This window comes from Aulonocara sp. 'chitande type north' Nkhata Bay, linkage group LG3 (assembly GCF_057382095.1).
Source record: "Aulonocara sp. 'chitande type north' Nkhata Bay isolate Kocher_YH1m ecotype deep benthic linkage group LG3, A_spYH_male_GT1.1, whole genome shotgun sequence".
NCBI lineage: Eukaryota > Metazoa > Chordata > Actinopteri > Cichliformes > Cichlidae > Aulonocara > Aulonocara sp. 'chitande type north' Nkhata Bay.
In genome coordinates this window covers 8270454-8295491 of record NC_141346.1, presented here as the reverse complement: position 1 = coordinate 8295491, position 25038 = coordinate 8270454, and the positions used below count along the sequence as shown (strand labels likewise).

The following is a 25038-nucleotide window of genomic DNA, read 5'->3' as shown; positions in this document are numbered from 1 at the left end:
ACCGTCTGCGCTCTGCTGTCACACTCACACATTTATAAGAGGAAGTTGAATGAAGCTCCGCCCCCCCCCACGTGTTTAACACGCAACAAACCAGGAAACTGGCTTTTTTTTTTTTTTAATTTAACAAACAATGAGTATACAACATACGAACAGATGAAGTATACAAAACAACAGAACATTAACACAAAAAGCCAAGGGTAAAAGAAAAAGGTAACAGTTATAAGAATACACGCAAAAATTCACATACATATATTGTTTTGAGAGCCTTTTTGTTGGTGGAGTCTGATATTGATTGTATGTACATTTCCACATCCTTAAAATAATGACAGAAATATGGTGTTTTGTTAGTAAACTTAAATTTATGGATAAAAAATTTAGCTAAAAGTATTAACAAATTTATCATATAAAAACATTTATCATACTTCTTGGGGAACTTAAAGAAACAGAATAAAACATTTTCCCATCGTAAAGAAAACTCCCTTAAAATATGGACAATAACAAACCTGCTAAATTCCTTCCAGAATCTCTGTGTAAAATAACAGTACCAAAAAGATGTGTCACAGTTTCTGGATGATCCCCACAGAAAGTACAATTAGTATTAATGTCCCTTTTAAATTTTACCATGTAGTGACTGGCTGGATAACATTTATGTAGAATTTTACATGAGACTTCTTTTACCTTATTTACAATCAAATATTTATGGGGACCATCCAGACTGTCTTCCACTTGATATCTGGAACATATCGGTTCCAATAAGATATTATATATGGGAGAGAGACGATATCTTCTTGGAATAAACTACGTATTCTCTTATTGCTGTTACCAAGTTCCTGTGAAAAGCAGATTTTTCCTATTGGTGACTCAGCTGGATCAGGGAGAGTGACTGAGGCAGATATTGAGCTGTCAGTGTTTTTATATAATATTAGAGTCAATGAGGGTATGGCACCAAGCACCATTAAGAATTCCTGAACACTCATTGGAAAATTATATAGTGCAATAAAGTCGTTGTAAGTAAGTAGTTGTCCCTCTTTATTAACCAGCTGAGCCACCAATAGGATCCCATTTTGGACCCAAGTTTCCAGGAAAAGTGATTAATTTTTATATCTCTTTTGTTCCAGATGAAGTATTTGTGAGGTGAGAAGTTGTGTTTATACATGAGGGTCCACGCTAAGAGGACCTGCTTATATAAAGTTTTTTTTTTTTTTCGAGCGTCGTTCCAGACCATACTCCATACCACTTGGTGGCGGTAATGCACCTTTCAATTGTTTGCCAACAGCCAGTACAACTGTAAGAAAGAAGAAGAAGAAACTGGCCGTTCTTTGTCCTCAGTGCAGAGAGACGCACAGACGATCAGACTGAGCTCAGACCAAACTAGCAGCTTCCTCTGAGTGAGTCCAGCTACAGGAGAGAAAAGTGGAAAACTCCAACACTGCTGCTTCAAGCTGCTGACGCTCCACACACTGAATGTGAGTTTGAGCAAAAACACGACTCAAAGCAAGTTTCAGTGAAGGTGGTAGAGGAGGGAGGGGAGCCAGGACTGACTGTACTTCCTGTCTGCTGTTTTCAGCTTCACTCACAGACTCAATGGCTTCCAGCTCAGAGGAGGCTCTCTGCTGTCCGGTCTGTCAGGAGGTCTTCAGAGATCCTGTTCTTCTGTCATGTAGCCACAGCTTCTGTAAAGACTGTCTGAAGAGATGGTGGAGAGAGAAAGGGGAACGTGAGTGTCCAGTTTGTAAGGAAATATCTTCAAAGAAGCATCCACCTTTAAACCGAGCTTTAAAGAACCTGTGTGAGTCGTTCTTACAGGAGAGAGCTTCAGAGGATCTCTGCAGTCTGCACTCTGAGAAACTCAAACTCTTCTGTCTGGACCATCAGCAGCCAGTGTGTGTCGTCTGCAGAGACTCAGAAAAACACACCAATCACAGATTCAGACCCATCGATGAAGCTGCACAACAACACAAGAAGAAACTTCAGGAAACTCTGGAGCCCTTAAAGAAGAAGTTAAAGGTTTGTGAAGAAGTTCAAGTGAAGTTTGATCAAACAGCAGAACACATTAAGGTCCAGGCCCGACACACAGAGAGGCAGATTAAGGAGCAGTTTAAGAAGCTTCACCAGTTTCTAGCAGAGGAAGAGGAGGCCAGGCTGGCTGCACTGAGGGAGGAAGAGGAGCAGAAGAGTGGGATGATGAAGGAGAAGATGGAGGCTCTGAGCAGAGAGATAGCAGCTCTTTCAGACACAGTCAGAGCCACAGAGGAGGAGCTGAGAGCTGAAGACGTCTCATTCCTGCACAACTACAAGGCTGCAGTGGAAAGAGTCCAGCGCTGCCCCCTGCTGGATGATCCACAGCTGCCCTCAGGAGCTCTGATAGACCAGGCCAAACACCTGGGCAACCTGACCTTCAACATCTGGAACAACATGAAGGACGTGGTCTCCTACACTCCTCTCATTCTGGACCCAAACACTGCAAATCCAAACCTCATCCTGTCTGAAGATCTGACCAGTGTGAGACGAGGAGGAGAGAAGCAGCAGCTTCCTGATAATCCAGAGAGGTTTGATCATTCCTGCTGTGTCCTGGGCTCTGAGGGCTTTAACTCAGGGAGTCACAGCTGGGATGTTGAGGTTGGAGACAGTATACAGTGGGCACTGGGTGTATTTGCAGAGTCTGGGCAGAGGAAGGGAGTCATAGGGTCTGTTTTATGGAGAATAGGGTGCAGTGCAAGTAAATACTACACACTTTCACCATCAGCTATCACTGATCTCTCAGTCCAGAAGAAGCTCCAGAGGATCAGAGTGAATCTGGACTGGAACAGAGGACAGCTGACGTTCTCTGATCCTGATACTAACACACACATACACACCTTCACACACACTTTCACTCACAGGATGTTTCCATACATTAACACTTACGATAAAGCTAAAGTGTTGCCTTTGAAGGTTCAGTGTGAGTGGGGCAGATGAGTTGAGGATGATTATATTTCTAATGTTGTTCCCTGTCACTGTTAGACCTCTGCCTCACCACTACATATTTCAAATACAACGAAGGCTTTTACAGACAAAAACATGGCTGTGCCATGGGCTCCCCCGTGTCACCTATTGTAGCAACCTTTACATGGAGGAAGTGGAAAGAAAGGCTCTTGGCTCTTTCAAAGGAAGAGTACCCAGCCACTGGTACAGATATGTGGACGACACCTGGGTCAAAAATCAAGACACAAGAAGTGGAATCCTTCACTGCGCACATTAACGCTGTGGATAAAAACATCAAGTTCACCAGGGAAGACACAAAGGATAACTGTTTGCCTTTCCTGGACTGCGCCGTGCACATTGAAGAGAACGGCAACCTCAACATCGAAGTTTACCGGAAGCCCACACACACGGACCAGTACCTCCTCATTGACTCCCATCACCCTCTGGAACACAAACTTGGAGTAATCAGGACCCTACACCACCGGGCAGAACATGTTCCCTCTCAACCTGAAGGAAAAAAGAAGGAACACACACATGTAAAGAAAGCACTCAAAACATGTGGTTATCCTAACTGGGCGTTTATAAAGTCAGCATAGATGCACAGGAAAGAAGACCAGACACCAGCGAGGGAGGATAAGAAGGACAGACGCAACAACATTGTCATCCCCTATGTAGCCGGTGTATCAGAGAAACTCAGGAGAGTTTTCTCCAAGCATGACATCCCAGTGTACTTCAGACCCAGCAACACACTCGGACAAAAACTGGTTCACCCGAAAGACAAAACGCCAAAACACAGACTTAACAATGTGGTGTATGCTGTACAGTGCAGCGAGGAATGCCCAGACCTCTACATTGGAGAGACCAAACAGCCACTTCACAAGCTCATGGCACAACACAGAAGAGCCACCTACACGGGACAAGACTCAGCAGTCCATCTGCATCTTAAGGATAAAGGACACTCTTTCGAGGATGCCAATGTTCACATTTTGGACAGAGAGGACAGATGGTTTGAAAGAGGAGTGAAAGAAGCCATCTATGTCCACTGTGAGCGACCATCTTTGAACAGAGGCGGGGGTTTACGACACCAACTCTCTGCCATCTATAATCCAGTTTTGAGATCCCTTCCCAGACGCCTTAACGCCCACTCACGTCCTGGGCCATCTGATCTCAGGAATTCGCATGATAAGGTGGGGCCAGGTTTCACAATGAGCTCACCCGAAACCCTGGCTGATTGGGACCCACACCCGCTTTCATACCTTGGCTCATGTGATTAGGTAGAGGATCATCAGAAGGTCCTTTGTCCCTCTTAGTGGGTGGGACACTCCCACAGGGCTTTAATCTGGGACTCTCCACCATTTGGCCTTAGAACTGAAGAAGCTTCTTGGATGAGAGGTGAAACGTCTTCAAGCAACTCAAAGAAGTCCAGACGCTTTTTTTCTTTCCAACAGCTTCAATTCCTGTCAGTCAGTTGAAGCTGTTAAACTGCAGCTGTCCTCCTGCTGCCTCGTTGTTCCAAAGCTCTTTGTTTCTCTTTTAGTTTCACTGTTTCTTTCTGTTTCTGCTGTCCACCTTTTCACATGGAAAACCATTTCACTGTTTCTCACTGAATGACTCCCCAAACTAGATTTGAAATTCTATCAAGTTTCTAATCATTACAAGTGATTCATGTTTCTATTTGATGTGTGAACTATTAAGCTTTAGTAAGCTATTATTAAGTTCTTATTTCATCATTTATAAAGCATTAATTCTCCTTACTGTTCATTTCTAAATGTTTATTCTTGATTAATACAGCCCCATATAACATGTTCATTGTATCATTTTTAAATAAGTGATAAAGTATTTAGATGCACATCTAGCTCATGTCTGTGTGTTAATAAATGTGTTATAAATGCTTATTTTAAAATATAATTTTGTAATTCATTGTTTGCCACAGTTACAAGTTATTAAGCATTTTTTTGTGACCTCATCTAAAGTGAAGTGTAATTTTGCCTTAAACTGTTTTTATAGTTGACTCAAAAAGTCTCACATGTCTTCACAACAGAAAAATGTCACAAAGCACAAAGAGATGCAAAACATTCAAATATTCTTTTGCCAGATTGAAACAAAGCCCACCTGAGGTTTGCAGGAGAAGAGACTTAAACTCCTCCTACAAACTCAGTCTGAGTTTGTAGGAGGAGTTTAAGAGCGAAAGATGCACTGAGCCTCAGGATAGCCCAGCTTTAAGATAAAATATAAATAATGTTAATACGAAACAATATTTCACAAATAAGTGTAAACACCATAAACAAATTGTCCATCATGGCTGATAATGCAGGAGTTTGTAATAGATCCCACTTTCCTCTGGATTGTAGTCTGTTAGCTTTAGTCAGACAAGACAGCATCCAATCAGGTTCAGTTTCAAAATGCTCCTGAAGTTAAAGAAATACATGGAGACGATTTAGTTTGCTGGGATATGGACGGACATGTGTTTAGTGAGAGCAGCAGTTTGTTGTTGCCCAGTTGATTCTTTATGACAACAATAAATATATTTTTAAACAATGATTCATGTTCAACTCCATATATGAAATGTTTCTGATATTTCAATTGTGGTTGTTTGCATTTGATTGACTTTGTCTGATTATAATTAAAGTGAGATCCTTCTATTGTGGAAGTAATGAGTCACTTCCCTCTCCTTACCTCACCCAGGTAAGGAGAGGGAAGTGACGGAAAATGCCGTAGGTCACATCAGATGCTGGAGAGTTGACAAGAAAAAAAACCTCTAAATGTTAGCTCACAAAGCTTCAGTTATAGTATACAATCAATTGACAAATAATAAACCAAATTTGTATAATCATCTCCAACAGCCTGGAGCACAGGGAGGAGAAATTAGACGCTCTCCAAGAATACAACGACTTTATCGAACTCCTGGAGTCAGTTGATAGGCGATGGTCCAGCTTGGATGCGATGTTGTCCCTGCTGAAGATTTTACACCAGCAATTTAAATCCCTGCGAAAATCTCTGGATTTCAGCCAGAATAAGGTGGAAACGGTCGCTGCTAAAAAGTCCTCGCTACGGGACTGAGTTAAGTCTGTAAATGAGAATGTGACCCATCATAATACAGAAAATAAATGCAGGCCTGTAGTATGAGAGAGAACTATGTGTTTTCTGGTATCTCGGGTTCTGCTGAAGAGGATGCAGAAGCAACTAATTAAAAGCTGCGATCGAGTCCATCGTCTCAGACCTAAGAGGGTGCCGGGAGACAGCATCCTGTTGTGGCCAAATTCGGACATTTCAAATAGAAAGACCAGCGAAGAGTTGCGTCAACTTGGACTTCAGCATAAACCACCATTTCCCTAAAGAGATCCTGGAGCAACGCAATGTCCTGTTCCTAAGTCTTCATTAATAAGGGCTCTACGTGGACGGACAGCTCTATCGTGACCCTGCATCACTCCCTGGTTATATTAACATCACTGCAGATTAGAATCTGAGATGTTGCTTCAGACGCCAACTAAAGTAAACAGTTCTGTGAAAATGAATTCTTGCTGTAGAAAAAGTTCAAAAATATAAAATTTAATGTAAGTCAACAGCTTTACTACAAATTAGTTTGGTTTGGTGGCATCCTATTGTTCGTGCAATGCCATAAATGTTAAAGTGCAATACTATGTTGTCAGTTGTTTGTATTTGTGCAACACTTGAATTAAGAAAGCAAAAGTTGTTATATGTTTTGAAAAGGGATATCTGATTAAATATGAAGATTTTCTAATGGAATTGTACTTCTTTGCATGAAACAAGTGAAAAAAACATGGACTTATTATAATTATTAATATTAATAGGTAATTATGTTATGATTGTACTGCTTTGGCCCACTTGACATCTAATAAGGCTGTATGTGGCCCCATGAACCAAAATGAGTTTGACACCCCTGATCTACACTATAAAAATCTGCCTGGAACATCAACATCTGTTCTCTGGGAAGCAGGGAAAGCTGTGATGAGGTAAAATAATTTCATTTCATTTTAAAAAGAAAAAACAAAACAAAATATTCAGGGATTAGAAAAAAAACATGAAATCCTTCGAAGAAGCCTTCGTGTCCCAACAGGAACAGGAAATACTGAACAAACTATGTAAAACTCAAATTAAATGAAGTTATTAATAAGACAGTCAAGCAATAACGCTGGATTCACCGCTGACAACTGGTGAACTCCAGCAGGAATTAGACAGGCTATAGTGACTGAGGGCTTAAGATGCAAGAATGTGGAACATAAAAACACTCTTTATGATGTTTACTTTTTCTCCAAAACTCACAAACCACTCTCTCTGAGGTAATTATATTAATAAACTTTTTTTCAAGATTTTCAGATTATTCAGTATCTATACTTCTTCTGATTAATTGCTCGTTTCATAATTCTTCTTCTACACCACTGCAGTCTGAAAATATAAACCCCCGCGTGTTATCTTAAAAAGCTACAAAGGACCGAGGACAAAGAAGGACTAGATCTGCCTAACTTCTTAGCCAACAGGCTTAGGATGGTTAAAACATACCCTTTCAGATGGGCTCTGGCTAGACGTAGAACAGGCTCTAACAATAACAGAGAGATTTTGGAACTACCATTTATCAGCTCAAACATCAACTGGCATCAATATCAGCTTCTTCCTGATAGCATGGTGGGAGTTTCTAAAAATGATGAGTCTTCATTAATCCCCTGCAAACATTCACCTATCTGGAACAAACCTGACATATTACAAAACAATAATATGATTAACTTCCCAGATTGCAGTTGTAAAAGAATTAAATACTTGGAACATATATTCTAAGGAACAGACTTTATTCCATCTGACAGGCTAGTTATACAGTGTAGGATTAACAAGAATAGATTTTTAGAAAATCAACAAATTAAATCTATAGTAAAAAAAACAAAAAAACAAAAAGGAATTTAAGGCTAATGAAGTTAAATAACAAACACCATCACAATTCCTTAATCTTAAAACCCCCAAAGTACTGTCTAAAATATACAGGACAGTCTCCATAATAGATGAATCTTCCTATTGCAAAATGGGAAGCAGATTTATCAGTCAGTTTAGGCCAAAAGTTCTGGTCTCAGATATGCGTAAAAAGCTTTAAATTGATTAGAAATCCCAGTCTACAACCAATACTGTACAAAACACTACATAGAGTGCAATATACAGGTCAGTGGATGTTCAGGATAGTTTTTAACAACTGCTCACACTGTCACGGGAATACACCTAGCAACAAGGTGTATTAGGAGGATACAAATAATTGTCAGGCAAAATGTCCTCAGTTTGATGAAATAATCCCCTCCCATAATACACCTACCGTAGCACAACACTGGCTTCATAGACATTTATCCTTTCTTACTTGAACAAATTGATCTGTTGGAGGCTGGATGAGTCACTTTGGTAATACAACTGATAAACAGATGTCTTGCCCAGAGGTGTGTTATAAAACTGAGTTTTGAACCCCCCCTTAATGAAGTACCAGCTGATCTATTTGTTAAGGCTAGTGTTTATTTACGGGATGTTTGTGTATATATATACATATACATGTACTTTGACATTGGAGTTGTGTCATTTATTTGCTTCTAATTATTTTGTATTTTGAATACTACAATTGCAGTTTTTCCTCTTTGTTTTACGTTATTGTGCTAGTGATGTTAATGATGGTAACTCTGTTTTCTTCTGGGCTCACTGGTGGCAGTCAGTGTGCAGAGTCAGGGTAACAGGCTTCATGTTAGCACCCGGTTTGGTAGTGGAGTTATGGACAATTGAGTGCGATCACTGAGGGGCTCCATACTGTTCTGCATCCTCCATCTGTCCCCTTGTTTCCCAACTTAATCTTTAGCAGGACAGGTTGATTTGTTTTTCATATAATTAATAAAACCGTGGATAACAGTACAAATTCAATAGTGCTAACCCTTCTTCTTCAGAACAGCTGTTAGTAAAGCAAGTTTACAATGATGATTAACCTCAGCCACAAGATGGCAGCAGCTGGTCTGAGATCCTTTATCGGAAAGAACAATTCAACTCTCAGGTGTCATCAGAGACAGTCTTCACTTTCAGAGATGAATTCATGCCTGCACTGCCTTGTTGGTCGTAAACATGGCATTATGAGGTTCTTTTTCTTACAGAGAAAGCAAAGACAAAGAGGAGCCGGGAGGCGTGTAGAGAAAAATATTGGAGCTTTATTTAGTATCAAAGCGGAGCGTGTCGTCCAGCCGGAGGAACGTCTCCGACTGCTTCACATGGAAACGTCAGCAGGACGTTTGTAATGACGGAGCTCGTTTCATCAGCTTGTTTTACTTCATTTACAGCAGAAGAACTGAAAGTGTGTGGAGGGGAAGGGATTTAAAGGAGCAAAGCGCTGTTTTTAGAGCCTTAAAGAGAAATCACATTTCCAGTCTGAATCCTGTAAACTTCACACGATGATCCAGCATGAACCTGCATTCACAATCACTTCCTGTGTGCTTTAATTCAACGTCTTTTCACCCCGCTGACAGTCTGTTCGTCGCTTCATCTGCACGACGTCATTAAAGCCCAGATTCATTTACTTTAAATGACTTTGGACCTCTGAAAATCTGAGAGCTAAAAGAAGAATTTACGAGGCCCCGTGAGACATTTGTAACTAGCGCTCACAGAAGATGAAGCTCTGACTTCTTCTTCATGTGATTCATATATTTCCTGTTTCACACACACACTCACAAAAAAGTGTTTTGGATGAGAGACGTGCTGCTGATAGACGCAATCTGCAGATTTCAACCCTGAGTTCAAAATAAACATTTTATCTGTAACTTAACTATTTCATTAATTCATCACAAATATAACCAATCACAGCTCAAGCAGGGTTTATTGTGAAGAAGACGCACTAAATGTAAGTGACAGTTACCAGAGGAGAGATTAGAGTAACAGCTGTGGTTGAAACTAAAGAGCTCCAGCAGAAAAGCTAAAATTGCTTCTTTAAAGTAAACGTTTGTCTTTAAACCGTTTCTAATATTAACACTTATGATATGTGACTGAATAATCAGCGGAATGAATTAAACGGCTCCTCAGAAATAAATAGATTTGTTCTTTTTGTTTGTTTCACATTTGAAACACTAAGTAATAAGCAGTCATTAAACAGCGGTTAGCAACAGCACTCGAAATCACATAAATCACTGAACTATTATTGACAAAAATACAAAATTCACAACAAATACACTCAATATGAACTGAAACTAGAACAGGTGTGTTAGACTTTTAATTTGGAAGACATTCTTTTTTTTCACATTAAAAGTCTTCCAGGCTGGGCTGCTCTTCTCAGGCTTCAATGTACAAAAGTTTAAAATCTGAGGCGTGCTGCATGTAAACATCTGTCTGAACCTTAACTTTGTCCTGTTATTACAATGATTCACAGTATGATGGCTGAGTCTTTCTGAGTAAATGAGCTCAGACTCACGAGGGTCCTAAAGACTGAGCGACGGTCTGAGAAAGGAGGCGCGTTCGCAGGATTTATGATTAATGAGCCGACAGCAGGAAGAACAGCGCTTTGTCCCTTTAAACCGGGGACTGAGAAAAGCAGCAGAGACGAGAGACAGCAGCTGGACGACCGACAGGAAGAGGATTTAAGACTTCATCTGACAGGAACCAATTATCAATATGTGATGGATCAGCTTCATCGACAGAGACGGGAGTAAACAAACAGGCGATGTGCTGCAGAGAGAGAGGGAAGAGTCCAGACTCCACAGGTACAAGTGTGTGTGTGAGAGAGTGTGTTGGGGGTGTGTTTTGAAGGCGATGTGCCCCTCCCTCCCTCCATCGGGCTCAGCATCTCTGGGGTCAAAGATCATCACATGCCCTGCCTGATGCTCTGGATGATCTGGAAGATGGCTGCAACAAACACAAAGGAGGCATTAGCAGCAGGTCACATGACACAAAACTAGCTCATCCGTAGACACAGAGAGACGCTGACACCTGTTTTCTTAAACACTCTTAAACTGTATTATTGCTCAGTGAATCAAACCTGGAAATTGTGGCACAAACGTTCAAAAAACAACCACAAACGACGCAAAGCAACGAGCCACGATCGCTTCCTGAGTTTTACTCCGAGGGCTGGAGGCCTGCCAGCCGCCTGTGTTTGTCACGTAACACTAGCTACTGTATTTTAAAGAAGATAAATGTTATGAAACGGAGGTACCAAACAACCGTGTGCAGCGGAGATAAGATCGCATGAATCATGTGACGTGTGAACGCGCTTGAAATGATGGCGAGGTGATGTGCTCTGTTGTTGGCTGCAAATGCAGAAGTCTCTGCGTTATCACTCTGCAGCTGCTCGTGTGGTTTCACACGTGTTCCTCAACAGCCAGCCTCCTCACCAGCTCGCAGTGGAGTCTTAAACAAGAACACTAACCGTCCAAAGACTCCGAGCGCACGCAGTCACGACGGACGTGTTTATAGCAACGTTTCTGTAAATGTAAATAAAAGCACCGTTTGTGTTTCATAAGCTCCTCGAGTCTGTGAGGACTAACTATGAAGCAAAGCCGCAGGGACACAGTGTGGTTTAGGAACCTGTCAGTGAAATAAGCACAGGTTTCCACCTTAAATGAGCCCGGGCTCATTTAAGGTGGAAACCTGTGCTTATTTCACCGTCAGTGTTTCTTCAGGTGTGGATGTTCCTGAGCACACGCAGGATCAGGTCGGTTTCTAATGCAGCGCTGACACCAACATTCACACTGTGCAGCCAAATCCATCAAGTCATGAAACCTCAATGACGTTATGAACCACATATGATGGAATCCACAAACATCTGTAAGAAAGTTGTTACTGTTCAACTAACGCAGCCACCAAAGATTCAGCTTTTTTCAGCAACACGATGCCAAAGCACATTGTTGTAAAAGAGCCCAGCTGCTACTGACCAGCATGTAGACTTGAACGGTCGCCCACTGAACTTTATAAAACCCAACATATGAGCAAAGAGCTGCTTGAATCCTAGATAAAGTGAAAAAATGAAACATTATGGTTTCAAACCACAAGCTTACAACCTAAGATTATGAACACGTAAAGAGTTACGTTAGAAGAACAACGGCCACAGCTCAGTGGGAAACATGCTCCTCTATGTCTCCATCTACCTACACGGTTACCTTCCAAGATATGTGCAGATCCACCTACTGACAAACCTGCTGCATCCATCTACCAAACTATGTTCCCACCTACTTATCTACCTATATACCAACCCATATCTAACTACCATCATACCCTCTACCTGCCTAAAATCTACCTACATAGACACCCATAGGTGTCTCTGTACCTAAAGCCTCTCTATCTATGCACCTACCTGCCACTTCTACTTTGGCTCTCGGAGGAGGCGGACGCACTTTTCTCCTCTCCCTTATCTTTCCTGCTAGTTCTTATGTCCTTGTCTAGTCTCGTGTCTTTTTTGTATTACTTTCCCTGGAACACTCTCTCACAGTCTGTGTCTAAAACCTAAAAGAGAATTATGGATTTGATCAACTGGTCTCTGAATGCTATTGACACCCTTTAACGAGAAGTCTGGGCTCAGGAGAACCCGAGTGCCCTGGAGGGACTTTCCCTGCCGGATACACGATGGACGGGTGGCAGAGGATCGTGTGCCTGGCGGGACTGTCGATCGAGGACGCTGAAGATATCTATCTATTCGGAACCATGATAACAGGGTTCTTGCTGATCGGAGCTGGCTTGGCCCTGGCTTATCGGAGAATTAAGAGAGCGGAACCGGCTGTTCAAACCCCCACAAAGCTGCCCGCTGGGATTGGAACGACAGGCGCGACTTCTCAGAAAGGGCTCACTGAAGGCAGCATGGTTAAGAGCTTGGAGGCGCTTACGACTGCAGTGAATGCTCAGAATAACACCTTTGAGCGTATGTATGTTGGATTACATCAGGAAAGAATCAACTCAGAACAACACCTCTGGGTGGAGCTGGATTACACCTCGGATCAGTTGGCTGCGGTCGTGAGGTCTCAGAATCTGCTATGTGAGCAAAAAGAGTGACAAGACCACAGAATCGACGGCTAATAACATCACGGAGAAGCTCGCAGCTATTAACGGGAGACTGAGAGACCAGTGTCGGAGTGTTAAAAAACAGCTTGAAATTCTCAATTACCATCATAACCCGGCTACCCCTTCGGCGCCAGCTCAAGGCTGGAGCCGAACAACAACTCCCTGATAACGACTGTGTTGAGTCTGTTCCTTCCCATTCCCTACAAGGCCACCTGGGTTGGCTGGTAGACTGTTTACTTAGCCTGATAGGGTGAAGGACACTGTCTCAGCTGAACTATGGACACGCACACACATACATATACTGATACTGATAAGCACTCACTGACGCATCACCCTCCCTACCCCGGACCCAACGCCACCTCCAACGCTTACCTCCCCTCTGATGTGGACATCGGGTCAGCTGGAGGCGCAGTCGAAAGATTTCAGCGGTCCCAGATCAGATGTACACACTGGGACTCTTTCCCATGTTGCTTGTCTGTGTTTATTGTGTTATGGTGTGTTGATACCTGTGCATTCCTGTATTATCCTTTTGTGTTGCACATTTCAATGTTTTTTTTCCTCGCTACCTGGCCTGACCTGTCTCCCCAATGTGATGTTTGTATTGTATGTACGGTCGGTAAGGTCTGTCATCTTGGTTGTGGGCAAAAGACCTGCAACTGACAAATAAAGGCTATCTCATCATCTCTCTCATCTCATTATACCCACCCACCCATTTACCTACCTACTTAACTACCTGTGTAATGATCCATATACCTACCTACTGATATATGACTTAATCTACTTTACCAACTGTCCTGTTTATCTTATCCATAGGCATGTATTCATATACTTACCTATGGATAAGGATGGATGTGCCTGCCTATCTACTGAGGTATTACAACTAGAGACACCCCATTAAATTTGATGATCGGTGCTTTAATAGAGGACTCTTAATAGCTTTTTATCTTCAGAGGCTTTGATTGTGATTGCAGTAATAGTAACGATCGCAGTTAATCCAAAAAGTAAAGCAAACATGTTTCTCTCTCTCCAGGTTTATTGTCATGTTAACGAAGAGTGTTGAGCCTTGTAATACTTTTTATTCACACACATGCTCCTAAATAAATGTAGCAATCTGCACATGTATTTTTAGTCGCAAATGTGAAACTTTCAAAATGTCCAGCACCGCCAGCATCAACTTCCTGTCCTTATTCCAGTAACTCTAATACTTCTTTTAGTGTGAAACAGTCAAGTCTTCTGCTGCTGGCAGAAGCAACATTAATCTGCTTAATGAGCAGGAACATCACGGGAAACCCAAACCGGCTCTATGCCTCAAAGCCACGGCACAAACAGAGATTCTATTGTGACCTACAATTAAAAAACAGGCTGAGAAAAGCAGGAGAGCCAACTCCCATCTATTTAAAGCGACTGTTTTTTGACATGTGTTACCAAACGCTAATTAGAGATGGCAAGTCCTGACTGGCAGCGATAAAAGTGCAATCTGTCACAGGAAGACCTTCTGACTCCGTATCCTGCAGGCTGAAGACAAAACTTCTGGGGAAAAATGTGACTCAGAGTTTCGAGAGCTGATAGAGTTCTGCAGAAACGCCACAGAGATAGGATCAGCTGAGCGGGAAGCAGAGCCCGTCTGCATCAGCAGCTGTATCAACATCTGTATCACCTGCAGGGGAGAAACTCACCTGATCCACAAACCACAAAGACGAATAGAGCGAGCAGCCACGGGCCCACCGGAGACTTCTCATCGTTTACTGGCCGCTGGAAAACACACAGAGAAACCACGCACCGTCAAAAGCGTCCCGTGGAAGCCTTTTGAGTTTTACTTCTACATAGAACTTGGTTCTTTTTATTCTGATGGTAATGATAACACCTCGTGGTGAAAACAGGCGTCTTTGGTGTTTTCACAACACTTCTCTTATGATACCTTTACACTGTTTACATTATATGCGACTTTGTTTCACACATTTCACTTGCTTAATCCTGAGATTTAAGCTTGTGCTTCATGAAGCCTCGTTTATGCAGCAGGGTGAGTAAAGTAGAGAAACACGAGGTGAGACAGTTCTAACTGGTTTGTCTACTGCAAGGACAGACGAGCTGAAAAAAATGACATTTTGTGACAGGTGAGATGGGAGTGTTGGCAGGTCAACGCTAAGAGAAAACCGAAAGTCTCCAACAAACCAAAGACAACCTGAGAAACCGAACTGTAGACAGGACGGGCAAACAGAACGTGCGACAGCCGCTGAATATTTCAGCTAACATCCCTGCTGTAATCGTCCCGTTTCAAAGACTTCTGCTAGCAAATGAAAAGATTTCTGTGGACAGTCAGTGTTTACTGTGTTCACCTTAACGTCTGGAGGTCATCATTACAGGGCCAAACCCTGACTGATGAGATCCATTCATGCCTCAGAGCTCCAAGCTCTGACCTTTGATTTATTTTAAACACTAGAACTTTAAAAATGTTTAAATTATGTAACCCTGTTAAAATAAAACCCGTCATGTTACCATTTGCAATATGTGGTACAACGGGAAGGCCACTTATACCTCAAACCGCTGAAGACGTCACGTTAATATAATAATGAACGCAGCGCTGGACATTAATGGCACACGTAGTTGCCTAGTAACGCACACTGTTTACATACATTTTGGCTGCTGTAACATAAGCTAAAGTTAGCTCGATGTGACTGAGCAGCAGGGACCATGTAAAGATGCCAGTATAGCCTCAGCATTGGTTGATTCACGTGGTGCTGCTTCAATGAAATAGTCGTTGTGCCAAAGCAGTGCAAATATCACTAGAACTGTAATAAATGTATATTTAAACCATATTTTATGAGGGGTTTTACAGGTATTCAAACATCAAATACTTCTTTGTTCATCAAACAGAAAACACAAGTAGTTCTGTTGTACGGTGTGACACCACCAACTGAATCAAGGCAAACTGTGGTTTTGTCACAGTCGCCCACCACAGACTGTAAATATCCTGAGCTAGCGTGCCTGCTGATGGCACGCAAGCTAAATGTCTCTGAATTTAAGCTTCAAAAGTACAAAGCTGGGTGTTTACAGATGTTTACTAAATCACATCTGTGGCTTCGAGTTCCTTGAGAATCGCCTCACAGTAAAAAATGTTAGGCTGACTCTGTGTGTGTCACACTCATAACTGCTCACACACACACAGCTTTGTGGGCGCTCAATGTTGTTACACCTGCCAAACCAGCCACTCTGCACCAGACTCCATTTAGAAAACAGCTCATTTAACGCTGCTCTCTGTCTGCACGGACAGAATCGAGCATCTGATCTTCATTTAAACGGTCCGAAGCCCTTTGTTAAATTCAGCCTGCGTGTGATTCCCTAATATCACCTTCTTTGACACAAATTCTGTTTTAAATGTGCGCACTGAGCTGCACGCCTCCGCCCACTCCATCTGTTTACATCTCATCACACAGAGGGGATGGACGATTAAAGCCCCCCAAAAGCTCACAAACAGCCGACAGCTTTATATGTTTGTGCCGATTGAACACCACAAAATAAAACTTTAATATATTAGAATAAAATCGTATTTCTATAAATTACAATCGAGCGGCGCGCTAAAACTCCAGCTTTCCTGCAGGACTCTGGCTCTCTTTAAGATGACACACTAAACAGCCACTCACAGTGCGCCAGCAGCGGGACCTCTGTTACTATCCCACCATTTCACTGGTTTTTAACAACAATTACATGCAGCATGATGGCGACTGTGATGGTAACAGAGCTCCGTGGCTAACTTAGCGAGCTAGCTGTTTCCTGGATTCGACTCTAAATAAATCAAATAAACGTATTTAAATGCTCACTTCTACACGAACATCACATCTACAGACCACACGCCGGCCACAGCCCACGGGCTCTAAGTTAACGGGTCAGCCGTTAGCCCTGGTTTCCCTACCGACGTTTTCTGGACGTGTCCCCGCTGTGTGATCGTCTTGCTGTGTCGCTCGTTTGCCACTTTCATCCGCTGCACTGCCGACATGCTTCAGGCTTATTGACCAGTGCGGACCAGGAGGACGGAGGAAGAGGCGGGAACAGCCGGGATCCAGAGGCAGGAGGCTCGCTGGTAGCGGAGGAGAACGTCCGGGAGGAGAGGACAGTCAGCTCGTTCTGTTTCCGTGTTACCGTCAACGGTTTGGTTGATGTTAGCTGAGCGAGCCCTGACCCCGGAACTACTGACCTCGTCACGTGACAGGGAACAGCCAAATGTCTGCATGCTGCCCCCGAGAGGCGGGAACAACCTGTGCATGTCAGAAATTTCACCAGAAATACAAAAATAATTATATATTCTTAAAAAACGTAGAAATATTCAAAATAAATGTAATATTATTAAACAATTACTGAAACTGGTTCAACATGAGGAAGTCTTATGAATGTTTGCAGATGATGTTTTGATCTGTTGGGAGAGAAGGGAGCAGGAGGAGGAGAGAGAAGAGGAAATAAGACAGATAACATGTGTGAGGATGAGGCAAGTGGATAAAATGAAGGTGCGAGGAGTAAAAGGAGTGACGTAGATGAGGTTCCTGGGGTCAACCATCCAACTGACAGTGTACAAGAGAGGTGAAGAAGAAAGTGCAGGCAGGCTGGGGAGGATGGAAACGAGTGTCAAGGGTGATTTGTTACAGAAGCAGCAAGAGTGAAACAGAAGGTTTATAAGATGTTAGTGAGACGTGCTGTGATGTTTGGTTTGAAGACGGTGGCACTGATGAACAGACAGAAGGCCGAGCTGAATGTGTTAAGAACGTCATTGGGAGTGATCGGGATGGAGAGGATAAGAAATTAGGAAGAGCAGTTTGGAGACAAAGTTATAGAAGCAAGGCCGAGATGGTGTGGACATGTGCATAGGATGTTAAAAATGGAACTGCCGAGCAGATAAGATGCACTGTGGCAACTCCAAAAAGGAGGATCCAAAAGAAGAAGAAGAAGAAGGAAATCACTTTGAAATGAGTGGTGATTAAATTCAAGTTTTAGGCAACCTGTCTAAAAATGTATTTCTTCTTCTCAAGTTTCAACTTAGACCACCTTAATAATAATAATAAGAAGAAGAAGAAGATTATCTTTTATTATTTCCAGTCTTTTTCAGTGTGAATGAATGACATTTTCTCTAACAATGTAATGATATGATCATTTTTGTATTTTAACCTTTAACCGGTAAAATTATTAACGCGTCACACATTTTATGATGTGTTCCATACACCACCAACACCATGAACCATCCACTGATGTAAATGGCACTCTGTTCAGAAAATCCTGACCAAAGAAGAATTATAATTAAGAAAACTTGGTATTTTGCACAAGATATTAATATCTATCCAAAAGAACTTCATGATCAACTTTTAATAGAGCTGGTCATATCACTGACTTCAACTAGAAGCTTCAAATTATGAGATAAAAGAGAAAAACTGATAAATGAAAAGTGGCAGTGGACTTATCATAAGAAAGCTTTAGGAAATATGTAAAAGGAAGTCAAGTGATGTGTTCACTGTCTGTTTCAAAATAACACTCCAACAACAGTGACACAACTCCAGTGAACTGTTGCTTTCATTATATGTTTCATAATCTTTAGTTTAATAGTTATCAGGTTTATCGTATATTTGATAGTCATATGTAAAAAACCAAACAAACAGACAAACAAACAAAATGTTTCCAATGTGAAAGTGCAGCACCAACCTGCTACATTTGACTGTAGCTTGAAGAGATATTTTGAAACTCATATGTCAAAACTTGGGAGCGATGTCACTCTTGAGTTAGCGAGTTCTTAAAAAGTAGGTTTTCTTTTGGTTCTCAGAAAGGTAGAGCGGTCCTGCGCAGTATCTTAGCTGTTCCTAGGACCGCGCTCTTCTGGACAGAGATCTCCGATGTTGTTCTTCTCAAGCTCTTCCCTGAGCCCTTGGTATTTCTCAAGTCTTTAACCTCAAAATGTTTTCCTGGTTAAACAACAGATAAATACATTCCTGCTGTTACAGAGCCATAATATGCATTCCTATTTAGGATTCTTCTTCCTTGTTGGAAGCACCATAATGTCCGTTCAGTGTCACCATAAACAGGAAGTTCACACAGTAAAAACTGAAGCTTTCATTAATATTAATGTTGTAATAAATATCTGTGTGATGTTATTTACCTGTTGAATCAAAGCAACATAAGCCCAGTGAGGTTTTCTCTGTAGTTTATTGTTGCCTGCAGTCCGTCCACACAAACACACACATACCTGCATGTTTAACACATGGTCGTCTATTAAGCTGCTTTCACACATGCCCCACTGTGATCAGCTTTCCAGTACATCACCCGACAGAGACACATGTAAAAGCGCAAAAATGTGCAACACTATCAGATTGGACATTCATCTGTCTTTAACCTGCCATGTCCTGCACACATTATCCAGACTCCGCCCCTCACTGGAGCAACACAGAGTACTTCCTGTAATGAAAAGGCGTGTGAAGCGGATCATTTCCTGCTGTGAGCTAAATGCCTAATGTTCTTACACACACAAATATATCTACATGTTTAAAACATGTTCGTCTTTCACACACACAGAGTCCTGCTGGCTGCACTGGAGCCAGGCGTCAAGGGTCATTAGTACGTTTCCTTTAGTCCTTTATTAGTAAAGATCCAACATGAAGTCTTTGCCCAGTGGAAAAATTCATCCTTCTGGAGGTCAGAGGTCATGCAACGTCAGGCGGAGCTTAGGTCGTAGTGTAGTTACCATGGTGACACATATGTCTAACAGCCCAGACCACTCATGGACCCAATACGGTCCATCTTCATCCCAAAGCATCCTCTCCCTCCCATCATCGACTTGCGGCTCCACCTCCTCATCTTGGTCTGTTGCCGCAGGAAGTTGAGAAAGAACTGAGGGACTGCTTCAGTTCTGCTGTTCACTCGCTTTGCAAGGGTGTGGCTCACAGGCAGTACTGCAGAAGGAGTTGTGGAGGTGAGCTGTCCAGCTGATCCCTCTGTGATGTCATCAAAAGTGGGAGTGGCCAAGATGAGAGTTGAAAGACGAGAGCCAAACAGAGAGTGTAAAACCTGAAATACAGTCAGTAATCATCTGTGTGATTCACTGCCTTTTCTAGTGAATGTTGATAACTGTACCTCAAGTACACAGAGTAGTCAACTAATCAGATTACTCAGATTACACACTGGTCCCACATAACAGAACTTAGAGTAAGCCATATTATATATTTGTTAGTACTCTTGTAACGATGGGTCCATTAACCTTTGCCCCATATTTGAGTCTTTAAAACAAGTCTTTAAAACATCAAACAGATGACATTTTTTAAGTGTCACATTAATCTTCCTATTATGTGTCACTGATCGGTGGAGCACTGAAAAATCTTACACAGACTCACTTATGCTGATGACACCATGCTGTTAATCTAAGATCATCTCTGACTATGAGATCTGTTTCATTGTATCTCTTTATTAAAGCTGACATAATCAATAAAAAGAGCAGAAACTATCGATGAAGACGATGAATGAAGATAATGAGGACAAAGATAATGATTAAAATAAAGGGTGTAAAAAGAGAATGAAGGTAATGATGAAAAGGAAGTTCTCCACTGACCTGTTTGTTGTCTCGTTGAGGTGACGGTTTTAACTCCGCAGAAACAGCGAGGAAGAGGAGGAAGATGAGGGAAATGAAAGGAGATGAAGCAGCAGCCATCTTTGTTTGTACAAAAAACATTTAGTTAAAAAAACACACCACCATGACTGTTTTTAACCTATAAGCTTTAAGAAGAACATGAAATAGCTGAGTTACGTGTAGCTCTGACTGAAGGTTATTAAAGCCTACAGCGCCATCTATCGGTCAGAGGATTGCTGTGACTTGATAAAAGTGAATATTGTGGTGAAATAACCTGATCAGGAGATAAAAACTGATTGGGTCAAATTTTGTTGTGGTATTAAAAAAGAAACAAAAATATATTTTTAACACAAATTTGAATTTATTTGTGCATCTTAACAAATTTGTAGCTTTATTCACGTTTGTACAATTCTGTTTTTTTACAATGTGGTCATGAATAGTTTTTTTAAATTTATTATTACAGTCTCAGATTACAGATGTAGATTAGAGTCTACCAAACTGAAGGGGTTTAGATTTTTATTATTGAATTCAATTCAATACAATAGAGTTAAAAAACATTTTAAGTAAAAGAAGGCTAGAAAATTTAGACTTAAAATAAATTTTGATTTTTGTTATTTTATTATTAGATATGAATAAATCTTCATTGGGTTATGGGAGTTATTAAACTGGATTATTTAGTAAATTTCAATTTAGATTTTCTTTAATTTGATGAAATATTTTTGAAGTTTAAATGTCATTTTCTGATGTTTATGTATTAGTAAATTTGATGATTAGGACAATAAAGAAGCAGAACTTACTGACAAACAGTTTCTCAAAAATATTCCAACAAAAATCAAAGTCAAATAAAAGATTCTGCTGGTCGTCCGATCAATCCAACTGTTTTTCTCCAATCACAGTAATTGATTATCAGTCTCAGAACAAGTCGTATAAGCTTTTTTTTTTCTTTTTTTAACTATCACTGGTGTCTGTCCTGTCTCATCTCAGGACCAGTCAGTATCTGTGTGCCGGCGGCGGGCTGACACTTTTATACGACTCGGCGCTATGATGTCACACATTCTTACTGCTGTCACCCCAGACAACGGGTTCACACACTCACAACGACGCACACACAGATGAATGTGGACTCAATGGATGCATGTGTTACAAAAAACACTCAAAAAAACAAAATAGATAAAAATATTCAATCGACAAAGTTTAATCATGAAGTTCTGGAGGAAGTTCAAGGAATCCTTGAAGAGGCTTCTTTGGTTTGAAATAGTTTCCTTTGGTGTTTTAAAAGCATCTTGAAGTCCTTGTGGTGTTTCAAAGACCATAGGAGTGTTCACAAGTTTCATGAGGGTCTCAGATTGTCCTCATTGTAGCTCCAGGGTCTTTCCTAGGTCAGTTTGAGGTGTCTTTACAACATTCAATGACTGAAAGGGTTGTGGGCCTCCAGATGTCATCTAGTGACCTGTAATAGAGCTAAAAATGTCTTGGCTTTGAAAACTTTCCAGGTGAGACAAACCCTCAAAACTACTCTCAAACATCTAGATGTTCTTGAAGAAGGCGAATTCTTCCATGAGTAATTAAGAACACAATAAATGGAAAGGAACAGGCTCATACAGTCCTGGAAATGGTTCAGGGTTCTTGAAAAGTTTCCAGGAGTCACAAATAGGTGCAAGTGGTATTTGAACATGTTGTAAAAGTCATGACAGGAGACAGAATGGGCCTCCTTCTACTGTAGTTTCAAGTGTCTATTGTTGTCATTGAGGAAGTTCCAGGAGCACTTTCAGAGTTTCTGGAAACAGATGTTGTTAAAGACGCGATTGCAGTAGGGTAAGTTGGAAATAGTTTATCTGATTTAGTCACTAAAGTACTAAAAGTATAGTAAAGAAGTATAGTCTTTGAAATGTTTCAGGGCTCTTGAAGATTCTGAAGGTAAAAAACAAAACAGAAAACTTTCTAGTTCAGGGGAGTCAAACATAATTTATTTTGTGAATTAACAAATAGTTTTTATAACTATAATTATATAATTAAAGGTCAGTCTGGACAATGACATACCAGAACTTTATTTTTCCAAACACATTTATTTCTAACAATTTAAGCTCAAAGAGTTGTACTGAGAAATTTCCTTCTTTACTCTGAAGAACTTCTAGGAGATTCTAAAGAGCTTTCAGAAGAGAAATGATCCTGCAGGAGGTTTAGGTATTCTTTGTAGGCTAGTTCCACATATACTTGACAAAATTCATTGAGTTAAATGGTTTATTGGTTCAAGGTTTCCAGGAAAAGTTTAGTAAGTTACTGAAGGTGTTGTAGATGTTCTTGAGAGAAAGCCAAAGGATGTGATTGTCCTTAAAGAAGGAGTTCTAGACTTTCTTGAGAACTAAAAGTCAGTAAAGATGTTCATGCAGACTAAAATATGTTCCACAAGTCAGCAACTTGTGGAACATTTTAAGGTACATCGAGATTCTCCAGCAGTTGAAAATAGAGAATCGAGCATGGGGAGAATCAAATAGATCCTGCACGGTCCTCAGGGTCCTTAAGGGAAAATTTGATTTCACTTCCAGGATTCTTCCAGATAGAATGAATGACTCAATCAGTCTTTCAGGGGCTTCCGGGATTCCTGGAATGACTTGGGTCTTTTAAGTGAGATACTTAAAATCTTCCAGGGGAATATGAAGATAATCCTGGAGTCCCAGATTAAGTTCCAGATGTTGAGTTGAATCCTAGAATATTCGGGAGCCGCCATTATAACCGCACCCAAAAGAAAGGATAGCTTCGCCTTTCCCTCCGTCTCCTTGTGACCCCTGACCCCAGTCGTCCCGTCAGCTCGTAAAGCATCACCGTGGAGACTGAGTCGTGGTTTGCAACTATTTCCTGTGGAACGGGGCGGGGCCACAGAGGTTCACATGCTCCGAAGGATAGGTGTGTATGTATGGGTGTGTGTGTCTGTGTGTGTTTAATGACCCCCTGCTGTCTTTGTCCTCATCAGACAAAATCCCGCCCCCCATTCAACCTCACACGTCATCAGCCACGCATAACACACACACGCACACAAGGGCGGAATAACAGATCATCAATCACCTCATTAGAGAGGAGGATGGGTTATTATGTGTGTGTGTGTGTGTGTGTCAGCATGACAAGCAGGAAACAACAGCGCCTTTACTTCCAAAGAAGGCCAATCACAGGTCAGAGAGCAGCTTGTTCTTAATACAATAACACAATATTTACCTTTGTGTCACTTTCGGTGCATTTCAGCCCGACCAGTGCTGTAGGGCTGCAACACTGCACTGTAACACACACAGCTGCAGTTTTGCTGTTCTTACACAGCGATTGTAAAGTAACAAGTAATTATTTCTAAATGAGTTTTGATCGTTTTCAGAGTGAACTTCGGCACGGCTGCTGCTCATATCCAGGCAACAGGCTGCCTTCAGCCTAAACTCCTCCACCAATCAGCATTGACGTCACACCAGAGTGTGTGTGTGGACATGAATAGTGGACTCCAGTTGAGTGTGAGAAATCTGCCCTTCGTTCACAAGACTGAACACATAAATGTTTCACCTCTTTCTCACCACAGGATTTTATTTAAAGCTTATTTTCATATTAAAGATATTTATTGCTAAAACCTATTTAAAAACCTTCCAGAATAACCGGAAGCTATCAGCAGACCTAAGAGACCTGATCGTGGGCCAAAATAGGCCCTACAATGATGCTTGGAAGGGGAGGAAGAGGAAATGCAGATGGAGAGAGGTATTCTAATGAAGGCCGAAGACCCTAGAAAGCACCAAATGCTGCAGGAAAGAAAACTCATCTTTAAAGAAAGAAATTTCAAGGAGGAAACGAGTTGCTTTCCACCACTGGAGACTACCCTTAGAGAATAAGTGACACTGAACTGGCATAATGTCCTTTTAACTTTCATGATCAAAGCAGAGGCTGTTTGTAGCTGTGGGCAGAGCTGAGCCAAGTGCACTGAAAGAGTTCAAAGATTTTTAATGTTAAATGTTCAACTAGGAAGAAAAACACACTTTAGCTGCTCATAAATAAACAGGGATCCATACACTGGCATATACAAACTGCTTTGAATCAGTTGGTTATTCTTCATTGTGAAGCGTAGGAGTTTATCTGATGTAGTAAAACAGTCGTGCCTCCTGTTACACTCGTCGCACACGTCTCATTTGCATCTTTTCTGACTGCTGCAGGAAGCTGAGAGGGAACCTGCAGCTCTGCAGCTCATCCACTTCCCCTTTAGATGCATTGCTCAATCCTTATGTACTTTCATGGTATAACAACACTGAATGTGCAGCCTAATGGCATGAAAACCAGCCCCTTATCTAACACTCAAAGCTTATCTGTAGAGATCACGCAAGCTAAGATATTCACTGATGCTTATATGGCTAACTATTTTGACAAACACAAGGGTTTTAAATGTTTGTCTTAATCTTATAGATAAGACCGAGAAACGTTTTCTTTTCAAATCCTCTTTTAGTTTGTAGCAC

General features: G+C 41.4%; 3 protein-coding genes and 1 pseudogene across 3 annotated transcripts; 2 read left to right on the top strand and 2 right to left on the bottom strand.

The window, feature by feature from the left end:
* The first annotated feature begins 1328 nt into the window (after positions 1-1328).
* LOC147333786 (nuclear factor 7, brain-like) lies at positions 1329-2967 on the top strand. The gene is made up of 2 exons (XM_086269932.1): positions 1329-1466; positions 1568-2967. Exon 2 carries the CDS (start codon positions 1585-1587, stop codon positions 2956-2958), a length of 1374 nt encoding a protein of 457 aa, XP_086126058.1. The 5' UTR covers positions 1329-1466; positions 1568-1584; the 3' UTR covers positions 2959-2967.
* LOC147333785 (uncharacterized) lies at positions 2967-4238 on the top strand (annotated as a pseudogene).
* A 4883-nt stretch (positions 4239-9121) lies between these two features.
* Positions 9122-17151, bottom strand: LOC147333784 (stress-associated endoplasmic reticulum protein 1). Its single transcript, XM_086269924.1, has 3 exons — positions 16880-17151; positions 14646-14721; positions 9122-10824 (listed from the first exon to the last, which is right to left on the bottom strand). Exons 1-3 carry the CDS (start codon positions 16961-16963, stop codon positions 10784-10786), a joined length of 201 nt encoding a protein of 66 aa, XP_086126050.1. The 5' UTR covers positions 16964-17151; the 3' UTR covers positions 9122-10783.
* A 2011-nt stretch (positions 17152-19162) lies between these two features.
* On the bottom strand, positions 19163-21541 carry LOC147333783 (C-type natriuretic peptide 2-like). The gene is made up of 3 exons (XM_086287288.1): positions 21361-21541; positions 20546-20644; positions 19163-20007 (listed from the first exon to the last, which is right to left on the bottom strand). Exons 2-3 carry the CDS (start codon positions 20642-20644, stop codon positions 19702-19704), a joined length of 405 nt encoding a protein of 134 aa, XP_086143414.1. The 5' UTR covers positions 21361-21541; the 3' UTR covers positions 19163-19701.
* Between the last annotated feature and the right edge of the window lie 3497 nt (positions 21542-25038).